At 57.1% G+C, this 18,925-nt stretch overlaps 1 protein-coding gene across 1 annotated transcript; it reads right to left on the reverse strand.

Moving 5' to 3' along the window:
• Positions 1–5,256: 5,256 nt before the first annotated feature.
• On the reverse strand, positions 5,257–18,696 carry MYLK2 (myosin light chain kinase 2). Its single transcript, XM_045444957.1, has 13 exons — positions 18,576–18,696; positions 18,380–18,479; positions 17,381–17,909; positions 16,161–16,462; positions 14,510–14,615; positions 13,817–13,910; positions 11,498–11,607; positions 11,272–11,413; positions 8,684–8,754; positions 8,416–8,544; positions 7,469–7,621; positions 7,146–7,278; positions 5,257–6,222 (listed from the first exon to the last, which is right to left on the reverse strand). Exons 2-13 carry the CDS (start codon positions 18,429–18,431, stop codon positions 6,142–6,144), a joined length of 1,902 nt encoding a protein of 633 aa, XP_045300913.1. The 5' UTR covers positions 18,432–18,479; positions 18,576–18,696; the 3' UTR covers positions 5,257–6,141.
• Positions 18,697–18,925: the final 229 nt, after the last annotated feature.

Below are 18,925 nucleotides of genomic sequence, written 5' to 3' on the forward strand. Positions count from 1 at the left end.
GAGGCCAAGTTAAATATCACCTTCTCAGAGAAGCCTCCCCTCACCCCCCTGATTAGACGCCCCTAGATTATTCTCCATCTCTGCATCCTATTTGTGTTCTCCACCAGGCACCTGTTGCAACGTGGATTTATGCATTTCTACGCGTATTCACTTTTTATTGTGTCTCTGCCTTAGAATGTAAGCTTCAGGGAGGAGGGGTTGGGTCTGCCTTATTCATTTTACCTACTTCCCTAGCCCGGTGACTAGCACACAGCAGGCTCTCAATAAAGGTTTGCTGAGTGGAGAAATGGAGTCATGGCCACCCGCCCATTCATCCATTCGCCCTGGATTAAATCTCAGAGGAGCCCCCAGGGGCTCCCTGACCCATTCAGGGCAAAAGCCCACGTCCCATGGGCCCGTGCCGTCTGGCTCTGCCCCTGCCAGCCCCGTTCTCACTCCAAACAGCCTTTGTACCTGCTCTTCCTTCTGCTGGGGACAGTCTCCACTAATATGCCCTGAATACCCTTCGATCTCTGTTCAAACGTCCTCAGAGAAGCCTTCCCAGACACTGCCCCCACCCACCCCATCAACGCATTCCAAATTCACTACTGCCGGTCAGAATTCTCCCACCTAGAGGGGCGCCTGGGTGGCTCAGTCGGTTAAGCGTCCGACTTCGGCTCAGGTCATGATCTCACGGTCTGTGAGTTCGAGCCCCGTGTTGGGCTCTGTGCTGACAGTTCAGAGCCTGGAGCCTACTTCAGATTGTGTCTCCCTCTCTCTCTGCCCCTCCCCCATTCATGCTCTGTCTCTCTCTGTCTCAAAAATAAATAAACATTAAAAAAAAAAAAAGAATTCTCCCACCTAGAATAAAGTTCCCCAAGGCCAAAGATTTGTGTCTCCTGGCTGTTCCAGACCTAGAACACTGTCTGGAACACTGTAGGGGCTGAAGAAATAGTTGTGGAACAATTAAGCTCAGCAGCCTATGCCACCTGCTCTATCCACACACCCCATGTAATGCACTGTCTCTGGGGGGCAGGTGCTATTATTACCCCATTTTACAGACAGGAAACTGAGGCTCAGAGAGGGCAAGTAAGTAGATTTGAACCCCATTCTGTGTGACCCGAGTGCAGTCTCCCTGTCATCAGCCTGTCTCCCTAGAGGCTCATGAGACCTGCGTCTGCCTCCGGTCCCCAACAGTTCTCTTTAACCTCTCAAGCCAACCTGGCCCAGCCTCCTTCTGGCCTCCCTGCCTCCAGTCTCCCTCTCTCACTCACCTACCTCCCTGGCTTCAGAGATCCTTGTAAACCACAGATCTGGCCCTGTGCCTCCTTTGCTCAAAACCCCTCCATGTCTCCCTATTGCCATACTGGGATGCTCCAAGACAAGCTTGCCCTTAGCTACAGGTCTTTGGACATGTGATCTCCTCTGCCTGGAACACCCACCTCATGCCATCTGGAAAAGGCCTGCCCCTTATTTGCCCTCAGCTTGGATGTCACTCGCTGCCATTGAAAAGAAGAGAATGGGGGTTAGTGTCTTCTTCTGAGGCCCTCCAGCTTCGCCCTGACCCCCAACCTCCCACCTGGTAGGGTTCCAGACATTGTGAGCTCCCTGAGGGTGGGGACCGTGCCCACAGTTCACCTCTGGGTTCTAGCTTGGGGCCAGGCCCAGAGAAGGGACTCAACAAACAGCTGTGACATGATTGGATGTGTCAGAAGTAGGACTGTCTGCTTTGCATCGTGACCCCACTGTTTACTGGCTGGGAACCCAGAGACCTGTCCACAAACTCCCTGAACCTCAGCTGCCTCATCTGAATGAAATACGTAAGGAAAATACCCACTCACAGGGTGAGGATGAAATGAGTTCATAAATGGAAATCACTCAGTACTGTGCCTGGCGCTCAGTAAATCGCAGCGTTAACGTGCCGAAAGGAACAGGTGTGTGGGCAGCTGCACGAATGGGAGCTCGGCGCAGGTATGTACCTCCTTCAGGCCAACGCTGGCCGCTTCACACCCTCGGGCAACCCTGTCACTGGCTGAATCTTTTCCCACCACTGCCCCGTTGGGTCCAAGGTGGCCAGTGGAATTCAAGGCCACTGGACGCAGACAGGAAGAGGCAGCGTCACCAGGCCTGGTGTAATCCAAACCAGATGCGGCCTCAGACCCATGGGGGTGGTCACTGTGGGCCTGGCCAAGGCCCAGAGGCAGGAAATAGTCTTGGAGGAACGCTTTCTGGGCTGGAATCAGCCAGGAGGAGCTGTTCCATTGAGGGTGTTAACCCTTCTTAGCCCACAAGGGGGTGCCCAGGACCCTGAGCAGGGAGGGGAAGCTCATGGCCCTGTGGCCCCAGGAAGCACCTTGCAGGGAAGATCACAGCGTCAGCATTGTAACGGGCCCCGTGCCTGAGGAACCGACCCACAACCAGGCACTACGGTAGGGCACAACCAGCTAGGGGATACTCACAGCTGGCACCCGGGACTTGAAGAATCACAGACCAGAGCCTTGGCCCTGGCCCTGGCCCTGGCTCCAGCTGGCAGGCCCCAAAGAGCCATGGATTCACTCTCTCCACCAGGATGGCCCCTAGGGTGAGAAGCTTTTTCCTGCGAGGCTGCTGGGGATGGGGGTTCTAGTGGTGGTAATGGGGCTGGGGCCCAGGCCTGCCCAGAGGCAGAAACTCAGCCCCACACTGAAGGCTGCCACCGTAGCTTTTTTTCTGAGTGTGCTCTGTGGCCCTTGGAGGGGACAAAATCTCTCTGAACCCTCATTTCCCCATCCATATTGTTGAGTCTATATCCTTTACCTCCAGAGACCAGGGGAGGCACAAAGGAGGGCCCCTGATAAATCAAAAAGAGCTTTCCAAGATGCGCTCCTAGGAGGTGATAGGGTCAGAAGCAGTGATCAGCCCTGTTCCACGGTTCTGGGTGGGCTTCCTTCCTAGGACATGTTCATTTACTGTGTGGTCTTGGGCAAGTCACCTGCCCTCTCTGAACCTGTTTCCTCATCTGTGAAATATGGTAAATGGGCACCCTATCCCATCTTGCGACTGTCACAATGGCCCTAGGAGTAGCAGTGGGGAGCAGAGGAGGCTGTCGTTTGCATACCGTAGAGGAGGAGACTGAGACTTACACCCAGAGTCCAGGGGCCCGCGTTCTCTGCTGAGGGGCCTTCCTTGTTTTGGCCTCGGTTTCCCCAGCTGGATCCAGGCCCTGGATCTCTGCTGTGGCCGGACCTCATTTCCTCACCCCCCGCCCCACGGCTGTGACTCATCCCTCATCATCACGCTGTGTGGCCGAGGCTCAGCCTGGGTGGGGGCCAGCGACTGAGAGAACTCAGAGGAAACCACAGGCCTGGCCCAGCTGGCAGGTGGTGAGCAGGCAGGCGGGCAGGCAGGCCGGCAGGGATCTACAGCCCTGGGGGCCTTGCCCATAAGCACGAGTCCCATCAAGAGCCCAAGCCAGGCTCCCCAGGCTTCTCAAACCCTGAGTGCAAGACCCCCAGGCTTAGTCCCCAAAGTCTGCCACACCCCGCCCGTGTGGCACCTGCTGCCGTGGGACACTGCACTCACCTGCTGGTACGGGGCCAGGGTAGGGGGTGAGAACCCTGGCCTTGCCCTCCAGGCCAATATTCACGGAGGGAGGGGAGGTAGGGGTGAACTGTCAAGGTCTCAGTAGGTGGGCAAGTCCAAGATTTCTCAAAAGGTAGGCAGTGTAACGGTTAAGAGCAGGGGCTCTGGGCCCCATAGTCCGGGTACAAATCCTGGCTCTGCCATCGACGAGCTGTGTGACCCTGAGAAAGTAGCTTAACCTCCCTGAGGCTTGGTTTCCCCATCTGAGAAATGGACATAACACAGTGCCTGCCACGCGGGCTCACCATGAGTAATCAGTGCGATCATGAACACATAGCGCTGGACCAGGGCTGGTACCCAGCAGGGCTCAATGCATGCGAACTGCTGTCCCTGCCATTCCTGCTGGAACCAGTTCACCCCAAGCAGGCAGACCCGCTGTCCCACGTAGGCCAGTCCCACCTCTGACTCAGCTGTCCTCACAGCCAGAAAGGCTGTGCCCTATTAGTGTTAAGCTCTCTTGCCCCCTGGGCTGCCCTCTCCAGCAGATGGAGCCCCCTCCCCTGCATTGTATGCAGGCCTGGGGCAGAGGAGGCTGTGGCCCACGGGGAAGAGCAGAGAACAGCTCTCCCCCCCCCTTCCCCCCACCCAGGCCTCTGGGGAGACCCCCATCCCTGCAGCTCCAGCGAAGGCACCACCGTCCTGCCCGAACTTCTGATGCCACCCGGAGCCTCTGTTTTCTGTTCACACCTTGTTCTGGCGAGAAGCAGGGTGTGTGCATGGGCAGAGCCTTGCTCTGGGGGACAGAAGAGTTCATTTCATGCTCCAGCTTCTGACCTGTTGAATAGCCTTCAAGTTCCTTCCCTTCTCTAAGCCTCAGTTTTCTCCTCTGTAAAATAGAAATAATAAGAATATTGGGGCTCCTGGGTGGCTCAGTCGGTTGAGAGCCCCACTTCAACTCAGGTCATGATCTCGCAGTCTGTGAGTTCGAGCCCCGCGTCGGGCTCTGTGCTAACAGCTCAGCCTGGAGCCTGCTTCGCATTCTGTGTCTCCCTCGCTCTCTGCCCCTCCCCCACTCATGCTCTGTCTCTCTCTCTCTCTCTCTGTCAAAAATAAACATTAAGGGGCGCCTGGGTGGTGCAGTCGGTTAAGCGTCTGACTTCAGCCAGGACACGATCTCGCGGTCCGTGAGTTCGAGCCCCGCGTCAGGCTCTGGGCTGATGGCTCAGAGCCTGGAGCCTGTTTCGGATTCTGTGTCTCCCTCTCTCTCTGCCCCTCCCCCGTTCATGCTCTGTCTCTCTCTGTCCCCAAAATAAATAAACGTTGAAAAAAAAAAAATTAAAAAAAAAAATTAAAAAAAAAATAAACATTAAAAACATTTTTTAAAAGAAATAAGAATATCTACCTCATAAGCTTACAGTGAGAGAGAAATGAGTTAACATCCATACAAGCACTTGACAGGAGCCTGGCACACAGTAAGCATCCAATAATGGTGCTGTGACAGATGAGCAAACCGAGGCACAAAGTAGGGAAGCCACTGGCCCCGATCGCGGGCTGGGCAGTGTGGCTCCCAGGGCTGCGCCGGTAACCACCCCGCCATGCGCTCAAGTGCCACTAGAGTGCCCGGCACGTGGCAGTGTTCGATGGACAGTAGTCCTCTCTGACCTCACCCGAGTGCGGGCACACACACACACACACACACACACACAGGGAAGGGGGCCACATCCAACCTGTACATTTATTTACAAGGCACAAGCTGAGAGCAGGTTGGGGACTGCCCAATGGCTTTCCCCCTCCTCCTGGGCCTGCTGACCCCATCATCTGAAGCCGTGGATGACCCTTGGGATGAGGGTCCAGAGTGGCTGGGTTGGGCCAGCCTGGCCCTCAGGCACGCTTGGGGGTGGTCTCCCTGTCCCCCAGGCCTCTCCCCTCACCCTCCGCCAGGCCTGGGCTGGGCGTCCTTCTCTCACACGGAGTTCCTGTGTGTTGGTGGTCGTAAGGAAGGTGGGCGGGGGCCGGGCCGGGCCGGGCCAGATGGTGTGTACTAGGCCTTATCTGTTGGGAGCGGGGAGGCGGGCGGGGGCATGGAGGTCCTCTTTCACAAAGCCTGCTCTGTTCCCCTGGCAGCTGGGCCTCAGGAATTGGCCTCGCTGCCTTCCTGCCCCACCAAGGGCCTCCCATCCACAACCGCAGAAGCCCCACGTGCTGGGACCCCCAGCCTTCCCGTTCCAGCTAGGAGCAAGCCCCGGCCAGGGATGCCCCAGGTGAGGCCAAGCAGGGGTCACCGGGGTAGCAATTCCAAGAGGGGGAGCCAGGGAGGGGACAACAGGGCCTGTGGCATCTGGGCTGTGACAGACGGGCCGGGGAGGGCCCTGTCTGGGGAGGCGTTAGCAGGATCGATTCAGGCCACATCTGAGGCGGCTCACGTCGGGGAAGCAGTCGCTGCGCGGGGTCGTGGGGAGCCCCGAGCCTCCCAGCCTGGCGCAGCCTTGTCCTAGCCAGCCCACCCTGGGGATCTGGCCCGTCTTCTCTGGCCTTCTGGGCTGTGTGGCCTCAGCCCCGGCCACTGTGCAGCTGCGTCCAGGCCTCAGGCGCTCCCGGGGCTCAGACCCCCAGAGCCATGAGTGCCCCCGAGCTGCTGATCTTCTTGAAGCGGTTTGCAGCACTGACGGCAATGAAGTTTTTCTGAGGGATGAGGGAGAAATGTCTCAGTCAGCCTCGGGGCAGAGGAGAAGCTGTGGTCCAGCAGAGCGTCCCCTAAGTAGGTCTCCTTCATTCCCCAAAGGCCAGGTGGAGGGAGGGTGCAGTACCCAGAGTGGCCACAGGAGGTGCCATGATACTGTATCTTCCAGGACGCCATCCTTCATTCAACAGGTATGGCAGCCAAACCTGAGTACCTCTCTGTTCTAGATGCTTCAGTGGCTCCTATTTCGCTCCAAGTAAAACATAAGCCCTTTGCTATGGCCAACAAGTCCCTCCACCCCCCTGCCTCCCATCCATCTCTGATTTCATCTCCCTAACCCCTTGCCTACTCCCCTCCAGCCTTACTGCCCACCCCACCTGTTCCTCACACTTGCCAACCACGCTTCTGCCTCAGGGCCTTTGCACCGGCTATTCCCTCTTCCTGGAACATCCTTCTCCCCAGTACCAGCATGGCTTACTCCTCACTGCTTTCAGGTGTTTTGTTCACATGCTCTCTCACAGTGGGCCTTTCCTGACCACCTTATTAGGAAATGCAACCTCTCCCCTGGCACTCCTGAGCATCCTCATTCTTTTCTAGAGCCCTTCCTTAACCTCTTTTAATATTCCCCCCCCCCCCCGCCTACCCAAAGTAAGTCCATAAAAATTAAAATCCTTGTCTCTTTTGTCCACTGGTGTGTTCCCCATGCCTAGAAGTGATAGACGCTTCTAGGGGGTGGGTGGAGGGTCACTACTCCAGGAGAGGAACCAGCCCGGGACAGAGAGAGAAAAGCCAACCCTGTTTTCCAGACAGGGCGAGGCCTGGTCGATAGAAACTGCCAAGGCAGGGCTGGTGGGGCCTGGGATCAGGTGCCAGGAGCTCTTCCCGCCTGCAGCCCCTCCCTCCTCCCCACCGTGTCCAGTGGTACCTTCCAGCGCCTCTTCATGAGGTATTTCTTAAGCAAGATCTGGGACTTGAGGCGGCGGTTACAGCGCTTGGCTTTCTCTGCCAGGTTGTTGAGCCAGGGGTGGGCGAGGCACTGGGCAGCGCTCATCCGGGCCCTGTGGGAGGGGGCAGTGCGGTGAGGATGGGCAGAATGCCTGCGAAACACCAGAGCCCAGCCACTGCCCGGCCCTCTTCCTGCCCTGCAGTGCACGCACACACACACACACACACACACACACACACATATGCAGGCACGCACGCACTGGGCTTGTATACACGGGGTTTGTGTCCTGGGGTGAGCCTCACCTCTGGTCCTTGACAATGAGGTTGGAGACAAAGTCTTTGGCCTCATCGGACACGGCCTCAAAGGTCTCCTCGTCAAAGTACCAGTTGGCAGAGAGAACGTTGTTTAGGGTCTCTGTGTCATCGTCTCCCAGGAAGGGGGAGAGGCCACTCAGCCTGGAGAGAGGGGATGTCAGGGAGCAGGGAGATGAAATTGGGGACCCTGAGTCACCTTTGGGGGCTCAGGGGATGGAGGCAAACCCTAGAAGGCAGCACCATGAGCTGAAAAGACTCCCAGCTTCTTTTTTTTTATCATAATTTTTTTTAATCTTTATTTATTTTTGAGAGAGAAACAGCATGTGAGCAGGGGAGGAGCAGAGAGAGAGGGAGACACAGAATCCAAAACAGGCTCCAGGCTCTGAGCTGTCAGCATAGAGCCCGACGCGGGGCTTGAACTCACGAACTGTGAGATCATGACCCGAGCCAAAGTCGGACACTCAACCGACTGAGCCACCCAGGTGCCCCGACCCCCAGCTTCTTGAGTGGGACAGACCTGGGTTTGACTGGCTGGGTGACCTTGGGCAAGTCACTTCCCCTCTCTGAGCCTCACTCTTCTCATCTGTAAAATGGGCATAATCATCCCAGCTTCCCAGGTTACAATGGAGAAGAGGAATGATGAGTGCATAAAAGATGTCTGCTGCCCCTCTGCCCCCACCCTGAGTCATAAAGGTCTGCTGTTCAGAGCCTTAGGCTAGGACACTATGCCTTTAGGGGCCTTCATTTCTCCATCTATAAAATGGGTACAAAGTTCCCTTCTCTTGGTTCTCCCTAGCACTCCCAACCCCAGCAACCCCCTTCCTGAGGGAGTGGAGACATGGGACCTACCCCACCAGGACCCCAGGGCCAATTTTGGCCCCAGCTGCCCACCCACATGCCCAGTCCCACAGACACCACATTCTCTCAGGACTCACAGCATATAGGTTATGACCCCCATACTCCACATGTCTGTCTTATCGGAGATTTGGTCATAATTCACCACCTCAGGTGACAGAAACTCTGGGGTCCCAAAATTCACCTTCAGCTTCTCGTTGGGATTATACCTTGGGGGTGAGAGCAAGAGCTCAGAGTGAAGACCCCGGCCCGCTTGCCGGCACCCTCTGCTCCTCCCCTGCCCCCTGCCCACCTCAGAGGCTTGCCCTGCCCTTCCCCTCTCCCCCCGCGCCCCCACTGAGGTGGTACCTCCGTGCCAGGCCAAAGTCAATGATCTTCACCAAATGGCCCGTGGTGTTGACACACAGGATGTTCTCTGGCTGAGGAGAAGGAGGTGGCCCGGATTGACCTCTGACCTGGCTCACCCTTCGTCCCCACCTAGGGCCACCCATGTCTCGGGCTCTCTGGAGCAGAGGCCCAGGCTGCCAGTGTGGGCGGCCGATCAGTGACCCCCCGGGCCTGCCTGTTCCAGGCACAGATGAGGATCCCGCAGCCCAGAGAGGGACTTTCCCAAGGCAGGGACTGTCCCCTCCCTGCCTCCCTGTTCCCCCCACCAATGTCTAATTAAGGCACCGGGTAGGTGCTCAGCCAAGGCTCCTGGGAATCCTGTGGCCCCAGCACAGGCGAGTGTGTGAGTGAAGTTCCTGTGAGGCTGGTCCCTCCCTGCTCTGGGCCTCCATTTTCTCCTCCCGTAACCCGAGGACACGGGGCTAATCTGAGATTGCAAGGCAGAAACATTTTTGGTAGTTAACAATGGTTCAAAGGCAGGAGACTTCACACAAAAACCCTGCTTTCCAGATCTTCTGCACCTCCCGAAACAACAGAAGCCCTCGACTCATGGCCACACACAGCTCGGGGTGAGTTGTCAGTGATCCTCGACGGGTGCTAGTCAGTCCCCTGGTTCCCCGGGGGCCTTCACGGCCCTGGCCTGGCCCCTGTTACACATCTGGGCTCTGTGGCGTTTGACTGGAGCACCCTGACAGCATGCTTTCTGAAGGCGCTTTCTGAACCGAGGCATCCGCTCAGAGCAGGACACTAATGACACCCGCTCACCTGGTGTTCGAACAAAACAGAGAAAGAAAAGAAAGCTCCCAGGGTGCGATCTTTTGGGGGAAGTGACACAGACTCAGACCTCCTCCTGGTCTGAGAGTTCCCGAGGAGCCCTGAGAAGGGCCGTCAGGCCTTGGGTCACCCAGCTTACTTGACCACGAAACCCCTCTTCGAGGAGAAACTTACTGCTCTCCTGAAAAAACACATTTCAGGATAGAGAGGCTTCAGAATGAGCTTCTTCCCAGGGCACTTCATTTTAACTGGGGACCCTGCTCTACCCCAGAGGCAGTGGCTTTCACGGGGGGGAACGGGAGGCCTCCAATGCCACGTGCAGGCACCAGCTCTGGCCAGAAACTCAGGAGTCACCCTGCTCTTTCCTCTCCCCGCCCTCTGCCCCCTCCCCCATCCAAACCCTCAGCAAATCAGACTGGCTCTAGCTTCAGAATGTAGCCACCGTCTGGCCACCTTCCATCCCTGCCACTGGTCCCGGCCGCCACCCTCTGGGCCCTTGGTCATTACAACCACCCCTCAGATTCCCTGCCGCCACGTTGGCCGGTTGGAACCCATCTCCTTACTCTCCTGGCTTCACTTGTCAGGGCGGATGCTCACAGCACACCCGCCCCACGGGCTGTCAGAAGGCACATATGCCCCAAACAGCTCTGACCCCAAGTGAGCCCGCGGTACGGGTGCTGGCCAGCCCCGGGCCTGCTCTGGCCTTTGCATGCTCCTCCAAGTTCACCTCGTACGTCTCCCCGTTACTCTCATGTACTTTTCACAACGCTTTTCCGGTTTCAGATGATCTATTTGAGGAAGGTCCGTTTCCCCCACTAACCTGTAGGCTCCCGGGGGAAAGGGGCGTGTCCTTCGCCATCCCTATGGTAACGCCCGTGCCCAGCACTGTGCACAGCAACACAGAAGCAGCCTAGCACGGCACAGGTACTCGATACATATTTGTCGAGTGAATGAGCGAAAGGGCTATCCACGAGGCCAGCGGGTGCTAACCCACCGCAGTGGTCATGCTCCATATTCTCCGCCAGCCCTGCCGATTATCCTGCAAACGTGACACCCAGCACTCACGCTGCCCCTGCTTACTCTGCACCACGGCCGGCATCGCGGAGCTCCAGTTGACCACAGCTGGCATGATGCATAAACCCGATTCGCTCTGTCCCTGACCCCCTACCTGCAAGTTACTGAGCAGGGTCAGAGGAGGGATGTGAATATCCTCTCACTGAACGTTTTTGTTAGTGCCTATCACGTGTGTGTTGCTGCACTGATGCTATACGTAATTGATTTGTTTTTCTGACTACCCTTCTGGAACATAAGTTCCCGGAGGGCAGGTGTTTTTATCTGCTTTGTTCACTCCTGATCTCCACCACCTAGAACACTGCCTGGCAGAGAGTAGGCCCTCCACAAATACTTGTGGGATGAATCAATAAACACCAGCGGCACCTACAAGGGGCCAGCACTGAGGTGGACGCGTTAGCAACATTTAGCAAGTTCATTGCGTGAGACCGTGCGCTTGGGGCTCCCGGGACTGTAAGAGATGTGTACTTAGCACTAGACTAGACGCCCTGAGAGCTAGGACCAAGTCTCTTTCACTCTGTCTTGTAGCCCTGGCTCCTGGTACTTAGTGAAGACTCAATAAACCCTTCGGGATCTATAGATACAAGGATGGAGGGAGGAAGAGAAGGACCGACGGGAGGGGCGGAGGGATAGCTGGTTGCCACCAGGTTTCAGGTGGTCGGATGCTGCTCCTGACCCCTCCCAGGAGGCCCCAGCTCCAGTACCTTGAGGTCCAGGTGCAGAACCCGCATCTTGTGCATGAAGAGGATCCCATCACAGATCTGCCTGACAAACACCATGGTGTCCACCTCAGTCAGCTGATAGTCCTCATCCACAATCCTCTCGAAGAGCTCGCCGCCCTCGATGCTGTGTGCACAGACCCCTCTACAAGCTTGCTTCCGGGCCGGCTGGCACCCCCACCCGGTCCCCTGCCCCACTGCCAGCACTCACTACTCCATGAACAGGACGATCTCGTGCGAGGTCTCAATGGCCGCGTAGAGCTGGATCAGGTTGCGGTGATTCAGCTGGTTCATAACCTCGATCTCAAGCATCACCATTTCCTGGGGACCAGGGAAGCCAGGGGCCCCACCTGAGTGTCACCACTCCCTGTCCTCCACCCTCCACCCCGGACCACTGCCCGGCCTCCTCCCTGCTGGCCTCCCTGCCTCCTATCTTTCCCCGCTCCCGAGACTGTGTCCTTACCCCTGGTCATTCCTGCTGGGACACCATTCCTTTGCCAGATCTTCCCCTTCTCCTCCCGCCTGAACACGGGGGTGCCCGAGGGCCAGTGCTCCGCTCACCACTCTCCCCGGGCATCCTCCTCAAGCCCCAGTACCTGCCGTTCTATCCAAATGTCATTGATCCCCAAATACGTACTTCCACCTCTGACTGCACCCTTGAACTCCAGGCACCAACAGCTGCAAATGCCTAACTGCCATTCCCCTTGGATGTCCAAGTGACATGCGGAGTCTCTCAGGTCCAAATGAAACCCTCGACGTGGCCCCCTCCCCACAACTGAGCTGCCCTCAGCTTGCCTGTTAGCAACAGGGCATGACCCCTGGCCCAGGTGCGCAGGACAGAAAGTTAGAGGCTATCTCAGATTTCCCCACGTTCTTACTCCCTCACACCCGCCATCAGGAAACCCTCTTGGATTACAAACCCAGTCAGTGCCTTCTCACCTGCTCCATCACTGCCTTCCTAGTCGAGGCTGCTAAACTGTCACTTTCAGAGAGGCTGAAAGCCACCTGTCACACCGGTAGCTTGATATCAGCCATGGTAGGAATATTTACACCAGGGAAGTTGCCAGATGCCACAAATCAAGCCTCTCCCCCTGCCCGCCCCCTTGCCCCCCAGCATCACGTCACTGCCCAAATTTTTCCCATTTTCCTTGCGATTCTACTCCTTCATTCGTATCTCACCGCGCTCGTCACTTCCCCAGAGAGGCCTTGACCTCACCACCCTATCTTTATGGCCCCCTTGGCTCCACACTCCCTGTACCCTGCCTCGCTTTACTTTTCCTGCTAGCGCGTCTCAGTGCCTGACGCCATGCTTTGTGCTTGTTTTTAGTTGTCTGCTCCTCCTCTCTAGCTTGTCAGCCCATGAGGACAGGGACCCATGGACTTCACCACCGTGTCCCCGGCACCTGGCACAGCGAATGGCGCAGAAAAAGTACTCAGGAAGAAAGCAGTCAAGAGCTGACTCCAATTAATGTCCACAGCACATGTGTCTTGAGCGTCTAGGCCGAGCCAGGTCTATGACAGAGGCCTGGAGACCCGGCAGTCGAGTAGGGGAGTTGGAGAAAGGCAGAGGCACGGAGAAACTACACGCCTTCCCAGCGTGCATAGAGCCGTGACAGAGGGGCAGGGCTGCAGGCCTCTGGAGCTCCTTCTCATGCTCTTCCCAGGCTCCAGGCCTCTGAAGGTGCTGGGTCTCTGCCTCGAATACCCACCAGCTCAATTCTCGGCTCCCCTGCCTCAACCCAAGGGTCCCCAGCAGGTCTCTGCCGTTTCTGGCCTTCAGGCCTTCCCCCTCACGGTTCCCCTCTGGTTGAAACTCTCTCCCCTGCCCCGCCACCGGAATCAGCTTCTGCTTCAAGCCTTTGTTCTAGAGAGACCCGCCAGCTGAATCAGGAGCCTTCTCCACAGCCCCTTCCTGACCCCCCGCCCCAGCTTTCCTGAGTTCCAGCCCTCACCACAACAGGTTGCTAGACGGTCATCACCTCCTCACACACCCGACTCCCTCCCTCACTTCACGTGAGCCTCTGCCCACATTCGTTCATTCATTCATTCATCCACTCATTCACTCATTCCTTAAATAAACACTGCCCTCGGCCTCCTCTGAACCGGCCCCGGGCTGGGTGTGGAGGCACAGCTCTAGACGGGGCCTGATTACCTCGGCATTCCCTGAAGGCAGAAACCACATTCACTTCCCTTGGGGACCCCCAGGGCCCAGCACAGGGCCTGGCCCAGAGCCCACACTCATGAGTGTTTGCTGAATTGAACCAAACAGAAAGCCTGAATGTCCTGTGCCTAGAAGGGGAAGTCGCAAGGATAAGTTCACTAACTGAGGCGTCTTGTTTATGGGTAGGGGCTTCAGGCCCTGTGGCAGGGTTGTCTGCCTGTCCATCTGTCTATCTGAGTGACCCCTTCAGCAACATCAAGGTCCACACAGCAAACCCCTGGTGCAGACATACGGGTAGAGGGAGGTGAGAGGTACCCACTCCCCACTCCAAGGACCCCCTCACACTCCCATGCAGCCAGCCCCTACTACCTTGTCTTTGGGCGTCTGTTTCTTGATGACCTTGGCTGCCAGCTTGAGGCCCGTGGCTTTCTCCGTGCAGGTACAGACTGCTCCAAACTTGCCGCTGAAGAGAGAAGAGGTTGGGAGTGAAGGGGTTCCCGGGGACACAGGGCTGAGGTAGGGGGCTTGTGTTCCGTTCCCGTCTGGATCCCCCTCTGTGACGGTACGCTTGTCCCAGACAGCCTGGCTCCGTTCGGAAACTATGAGCTCCACTGCAGGGACAGTAGCTGAGCCACAAAAACCACGGGCACAGGACAGGTCGGCTCATCCAGAGGATGGCCCCTGGCGTAACAGCTCACAGGCTTGTGATAAGCATGGGCCCTGGGACCCTGGGCAAGTCACCTGCGGGGTTTTTTATGAAGCACCTTGCGGGGGTCAGGGTGGTGCCTAAAACTGAAACAGCCAGGAAAATACCATTCATCTCCTATGGGCAACACTGAATGGCCGATGGTGTATCTGTGTGAGAGACGGGGGCGTGAGTGCATATCAACACACGTGACAGCTTGCGTACGATGGGGGTTATTAACCACGTAGAAGTAATTGTGTCCGCAGAGATCATGTCCAATTGGGGTGTGTGGGGGCCTTGTACATGAAAGACGTGAGGCCCTGGGTGCTCGATGTGCTCCTGCCTGTGGGCCAGGGGCTCCGGGTCCCAGCTCTCACCCGCCCAGCGCCTCCTTGGAGTTCAGGCTGAATTGACTGTGGATGTTCCCAGGCCTCAGCTCCACGATGCGGTGGGGAAAGGGGGCTGGGGGTGGCGGACAGTCATCTGGGGAGGCAGAACAGAGCCATCAGTCGGTGGCAGGAGCTGCTGAGGATGTACCCCCGCACCACCCCCTCCTGCCTGGCCTGGGCCCCATCCAGCAAAGTTCACCAAGTGATGATACCTGGGGGACAGCTGGCTCCAGGATAGGGGCTAGGGGGCCCAGTTTCCAGTTTCAGCTCTGCCACCAACACACAAAATGGCCTTGGGACTCTGTCAGAGGGGGCTCAGCTTCTCCTGGCACAACAATGGGGACAGCTGATTGGATTTCTTGGGCCCTCCCACATTATAAAGTAGGAAGTCTCCATCCCAAGCTATCTGCATTTCCATTAAAGAAAAGAAAAAAAAAGGCGGGGTGGGGTGGGGACGATAATGGCGGAGCGCCAGATCAGCGTTACTATGTCTGAATGATGGGGTAGGTGATTGGACCTGCCTACCATCCCCTCTAATAACACCACAAGCTGCCCCGAGCTGGGCACCGCCCAAGGGCAGGGCGAGGGCGGGAGGAGACAGGGAAGGCGGTGTTTGGTAGGGAGAGACTGCCACCTAGCGGTGACGACGGGGAACAGCGGGCCCTGGCGGCCCACAGGCTGAGTCATCGGGAATGGAAACCTCTTTATAAATAGCAAGAGGCAGCAGGGAAGCCGGGCTGGTGATACATTTGACGGTCCTTGGAGGTTGTTCAGGTCCCGTCACCCCGAGGATGTGATTTCTGAAGGGGGCGGGGCAGAGGCTCTGCTGCTGCTTGGGGGAGGAGGCAGTGCTCCTGGCCGCTGCCCAGCCGCCAGGCCCTCCCACCCTGTCTGGGTGGCACCGTGCCGCTGACCAGGCGGGCTGACTGGGCTTCCATGGCACCTCAGCCTGGAGGAGGGGGGTGTCAGGACACTCTGGGCTCTCCTGACCCCATCTCACCCCACCCCCACCCCTGCTGCACCCCTGCCCAAGCCTTTTCCCTACTCAGCTGATCCCCAAGCCCACTCATGCTCTATGTCTCCTCCTTAATAGACCACTAACCCCCCAGCTCCTTGTCTGACCATCAGTTAAGGCCACTCTACAGTCCTGCCCCATCTCACGTGCCCAGCTTCCTTGGTCACTGCTCCCATACACATACACCTGTGCTCCTCAGTTCATGAACCCTCTATGGCTCTCATGACTCTCCCTACCCCCTCCAGGATGCAGTTGAACTACCAAAGCTTGGCCTTTGAGCTCTGCTACAGACTGACTTTAAATTCCACTGTCCAGAGAGTTGGTGCTGCTCCAAAACCTCCTAATTCCCCCCCGCCCCACAACCCCATTGTAGACAAAGTAGAAGAGAGTGCAAAAAGTGAGCTCTGGAGTGGGGCTGTTTGGACAGGTACAGATCCTGTCCTGGCTGTGGATTTGGGGCACTCGCTACGTTTCCCCTTCCCCAAGCCTCGGTTTCTCCATCCGAAGAGACCAGGAACTTGTACTTCTTAGAGTTATACGACACTCAGTGCTCCAAACTGGGAGACATGGGGACATCTGGGGAGCCCCTCTCCCTCCCCAGCCCCCAACCTGCCCCTGGCCTACCCAAAATCTGGAAGCAGTCTTCTTCCTTGGCTGTGGGACCAAGGGCCTGCCCCACCTCCGATTTCTCCGAGGGAACAGCCTGGAACTCGATCCCCCTTGAGGTGTCCCCTTGCACCTTAGCCTGGCCATCCTGGCCTGGAGCCTTCTCTCCTGCTTCCTTCTGGCTGCCTGCCGGGATGTCCTTCCCTCCTTCTGCCACCGTGGCTGGCCCGGGATCCGCGGGGCCGGGGGTCACAGGCACCCCTTCAAAGATGAGCTCTGATGCCTCATTTGGGGGCTTCTCAGCCGGCAGCTTCTCGGGCCTAGAACATGACGATGCAGAGATGATGCCTTTAGCAATCAGAGCTGTGCTTTGGCCTCCGGGAGGTCTCGATGCTTCCAGAGCCTCTTCTGCAATCTGGAGCTAATACAACCCCCCACCGCTCCCTCAAATGCATGGGGTGATGCATCCAAATTCACTTTGAATGAAGTCAAGGGACATTAATAATACCATAAATGTCTGTGGTCACTATCTTGACTAACAATGCTCTAATAGATCATTAATATCTACTAATTGGATTGTTGTTTTGGTTAATTGTTATGTGGCTACAATTAGGGACAGTGTGTGGCTCTTGATTCACAAAGACCGTGGTAATTCAATAGATCATGTATCAATGATATCAAGGTATTAACTGATATTAATATATAATTCTGACTGATACGGTGTTACTACTGTGGTTTACAATACATCTCTAATATCATTCATGTGGTTAGCATTCAGGTAAGTCTAACAGATTGCCTAAGACTGGTGCTATGTCATGCTTATGAAAGTATTAGTAATGATCTATCAATCCGATTATTAGTCATCTTTTCGCATTATAGTAAGAAGGTAAGTTATCTTCCCCACCCACCCACCCCCGCCCCGATATCTCAGTCCTGCCCTTGGCTAGAACCAAGTTCACGGAGGAAGGGGAACTCTGGACTCCAGATGCTTAGAGAAGAGGTCTTTGAGGACCTCTCTGTGTTGACATTCCTGGTGTCTATGAATGCTCACCACATCCTGGTTTCTGCAGGGGCACAAGGTAGTGGAGCCAATGCCCAGGACAGATGCTAGACTGTCTCAGAACCACCCAATCTAGCGCTGAACATGGTGACAATGAAGCCCAAAACAGAGGAGCTACGCATGACCTCTGGGGCCAGAGCCTCAGACCCGTCCCCACTGCCGGACAGGGGGCATTCACCTGGAGATGATGGCAGGACAGCTCGGGCTGTGCAGAAAGGCGGGGGAGCCCCTCCTGGCCCCTGCTTGGCCCTCGGCTGCCTTCTTGTGTACCTTGGGCTCTCCGGGGCCCTGGCTGCCTGAGGTCTCCTGCTTGGCCTTGGGCTTCTTGACACTGGCCTCCGCTGTCGCGGTCTGCTGGGGCAGGGCTGCTGCCTGCCCAGTGCTGCCCTCCGCGGGGCCCCCACCCAGGTCGCCTTCTCCCTCGGGGCCCTGGCTGCTCGTTGAGGGTTGGGCCAGGGACCCGTCCCCTTTCTCTAGGGCATCGCCTTTGGCGTCTTTCTTCAGGGTGGGTGGAACAGGTTCTTTCTCTGGGTCTGGGGGCCCAGGTTTTTTCTTTGCATCCGGGGGACCGGTTTCTTCCTTTGGGTTTGAGGGGCCAGGTTCTTTCTTCCCATCTGGCGGCCCAGGACCTTTCTTTGGATCTGGTGGACCAGGCTCTTTCTCCGTAGCCGGGGGTCCCTCACCTGCTGTACCTTTAGGTGCCTTGTCTGCAAAGGAAGTGAGACACCAGTCAGGATCCACCCACCACCCTCAGCCAGGCTGGCCAGAGACCAGCTCTGGGCCCAGGTCCCTACCTAGGCAGCGATTTGCAAATGCTGGTCCCACTGAGCCTCTGGGGCCATCTGATGGGCTCTAGAGATGGGCTGCCGGGACCTGGGAGGCCCTTTTGGGAGACTTCTGGTCCTCTAATGCGCCTTGATGCCCCCACCATCCCTTGCCCGGGATGTTTAGATGCCATGCATGGGGGCTTCCCATTTTCCCGTTCTTTCCAAGGAGGGCTTCATGCAGGCCCTCAACCCAGCCCAACATCACCCAGAGATAGTTGTAATTTCTGGGTCTTTCATACGCCATACAAAAAGGCCTGGGGCACAGAACTCCCACTGAGGAACGGGCCCAGCCCTGGATTCAAACGCCCCTTCCCAGGCTCCTCCCTCTGTCTCCTGCCCCAGCTTGGCACCTGTCGATGGGCTCTGGATTCCCAGCTCGACTGCTCCGTTTGCTGTCGCCATGAGGTAGGGAGGCGTGTGCTTCTGCTTGTCTAACTCAAGTCTTTCTAGCTGCAGAAAGAAGAGTGAGGTGTGTCAGGCTGTCAGATTCCTCCTCTTGTCTGGCCGAGAGGAGCCAGGGCCAGCTGACTGAGGGGAGAAAGGTACCCGGAGCAGAGAGGGGCAACTTGAGGGCCGTCTGACTTGCAGCGGCTGCCCAGAAGCAGTCCTGGGGCAGTTGTAAGGGATTGGGCTGGGTGGGCAGAGGCGGAGGCAGGGGCGCGGGCAGGGGAGGCGGGGACGGAGGAGAGGATCTCTTACACCAGGGGCCATGCAGCTCGGACTGCCACCACCTGTCACTCTTGGCCCCCGTTCAGAGGACACGGCATTCTTCCCACAGACCGACTGGGGGGAGAGTAGTGTTGGGAGAAGCAGGAAGAGAAAAGGGAGGGGGGCATCTGGGGCCCTGAGGGAGCAGCCTTTTCCCAGGCCTTGCCTGGTGTCACCGGCTTGGACAG

This window comes from Leopardus geoffroyi, chromosome A3 (assembly GCF_018350155.1).
Source record: "Leopardus geoffroyi isolate Oge1 chromosome A3, O.geoffroyi_Oge1_pat1.0, whole genome shotgun sequence".
In the NCBI taxonomy this organism is placed as follows: Eukaryota; Metazoa; Chordata; class Mammalia; order Carnivora; family Felidae; genus Leopardus; species Leopardus geoffroyi.

Excerpts from the sequence above, each read along its gene's own strand:
- MYLK2 (XM_045444957.1), bottom strand. The coding sequence starts at position 18,431 with ATGGCGACAGCAAACGGAGCAGTCGAGCTGGGAATCCAGAGCCCATCG. Across the intron at positions 11,608-13,816 it reads AACAGACGCCCAAAGACAAG|GAAATGGTGATGCTTGAGAT; the intron begins GTAGTAGGGGCT and ends CCTGGTCCCCAG. Across the intron at positions 7,279-7,468 it reads CTCATTGTCAAGGACCAGAG|GGCCCGGATGAGCGCTGCCC; the intron begins GTGAGGCTCACC and ends CCCCTCCCACAG.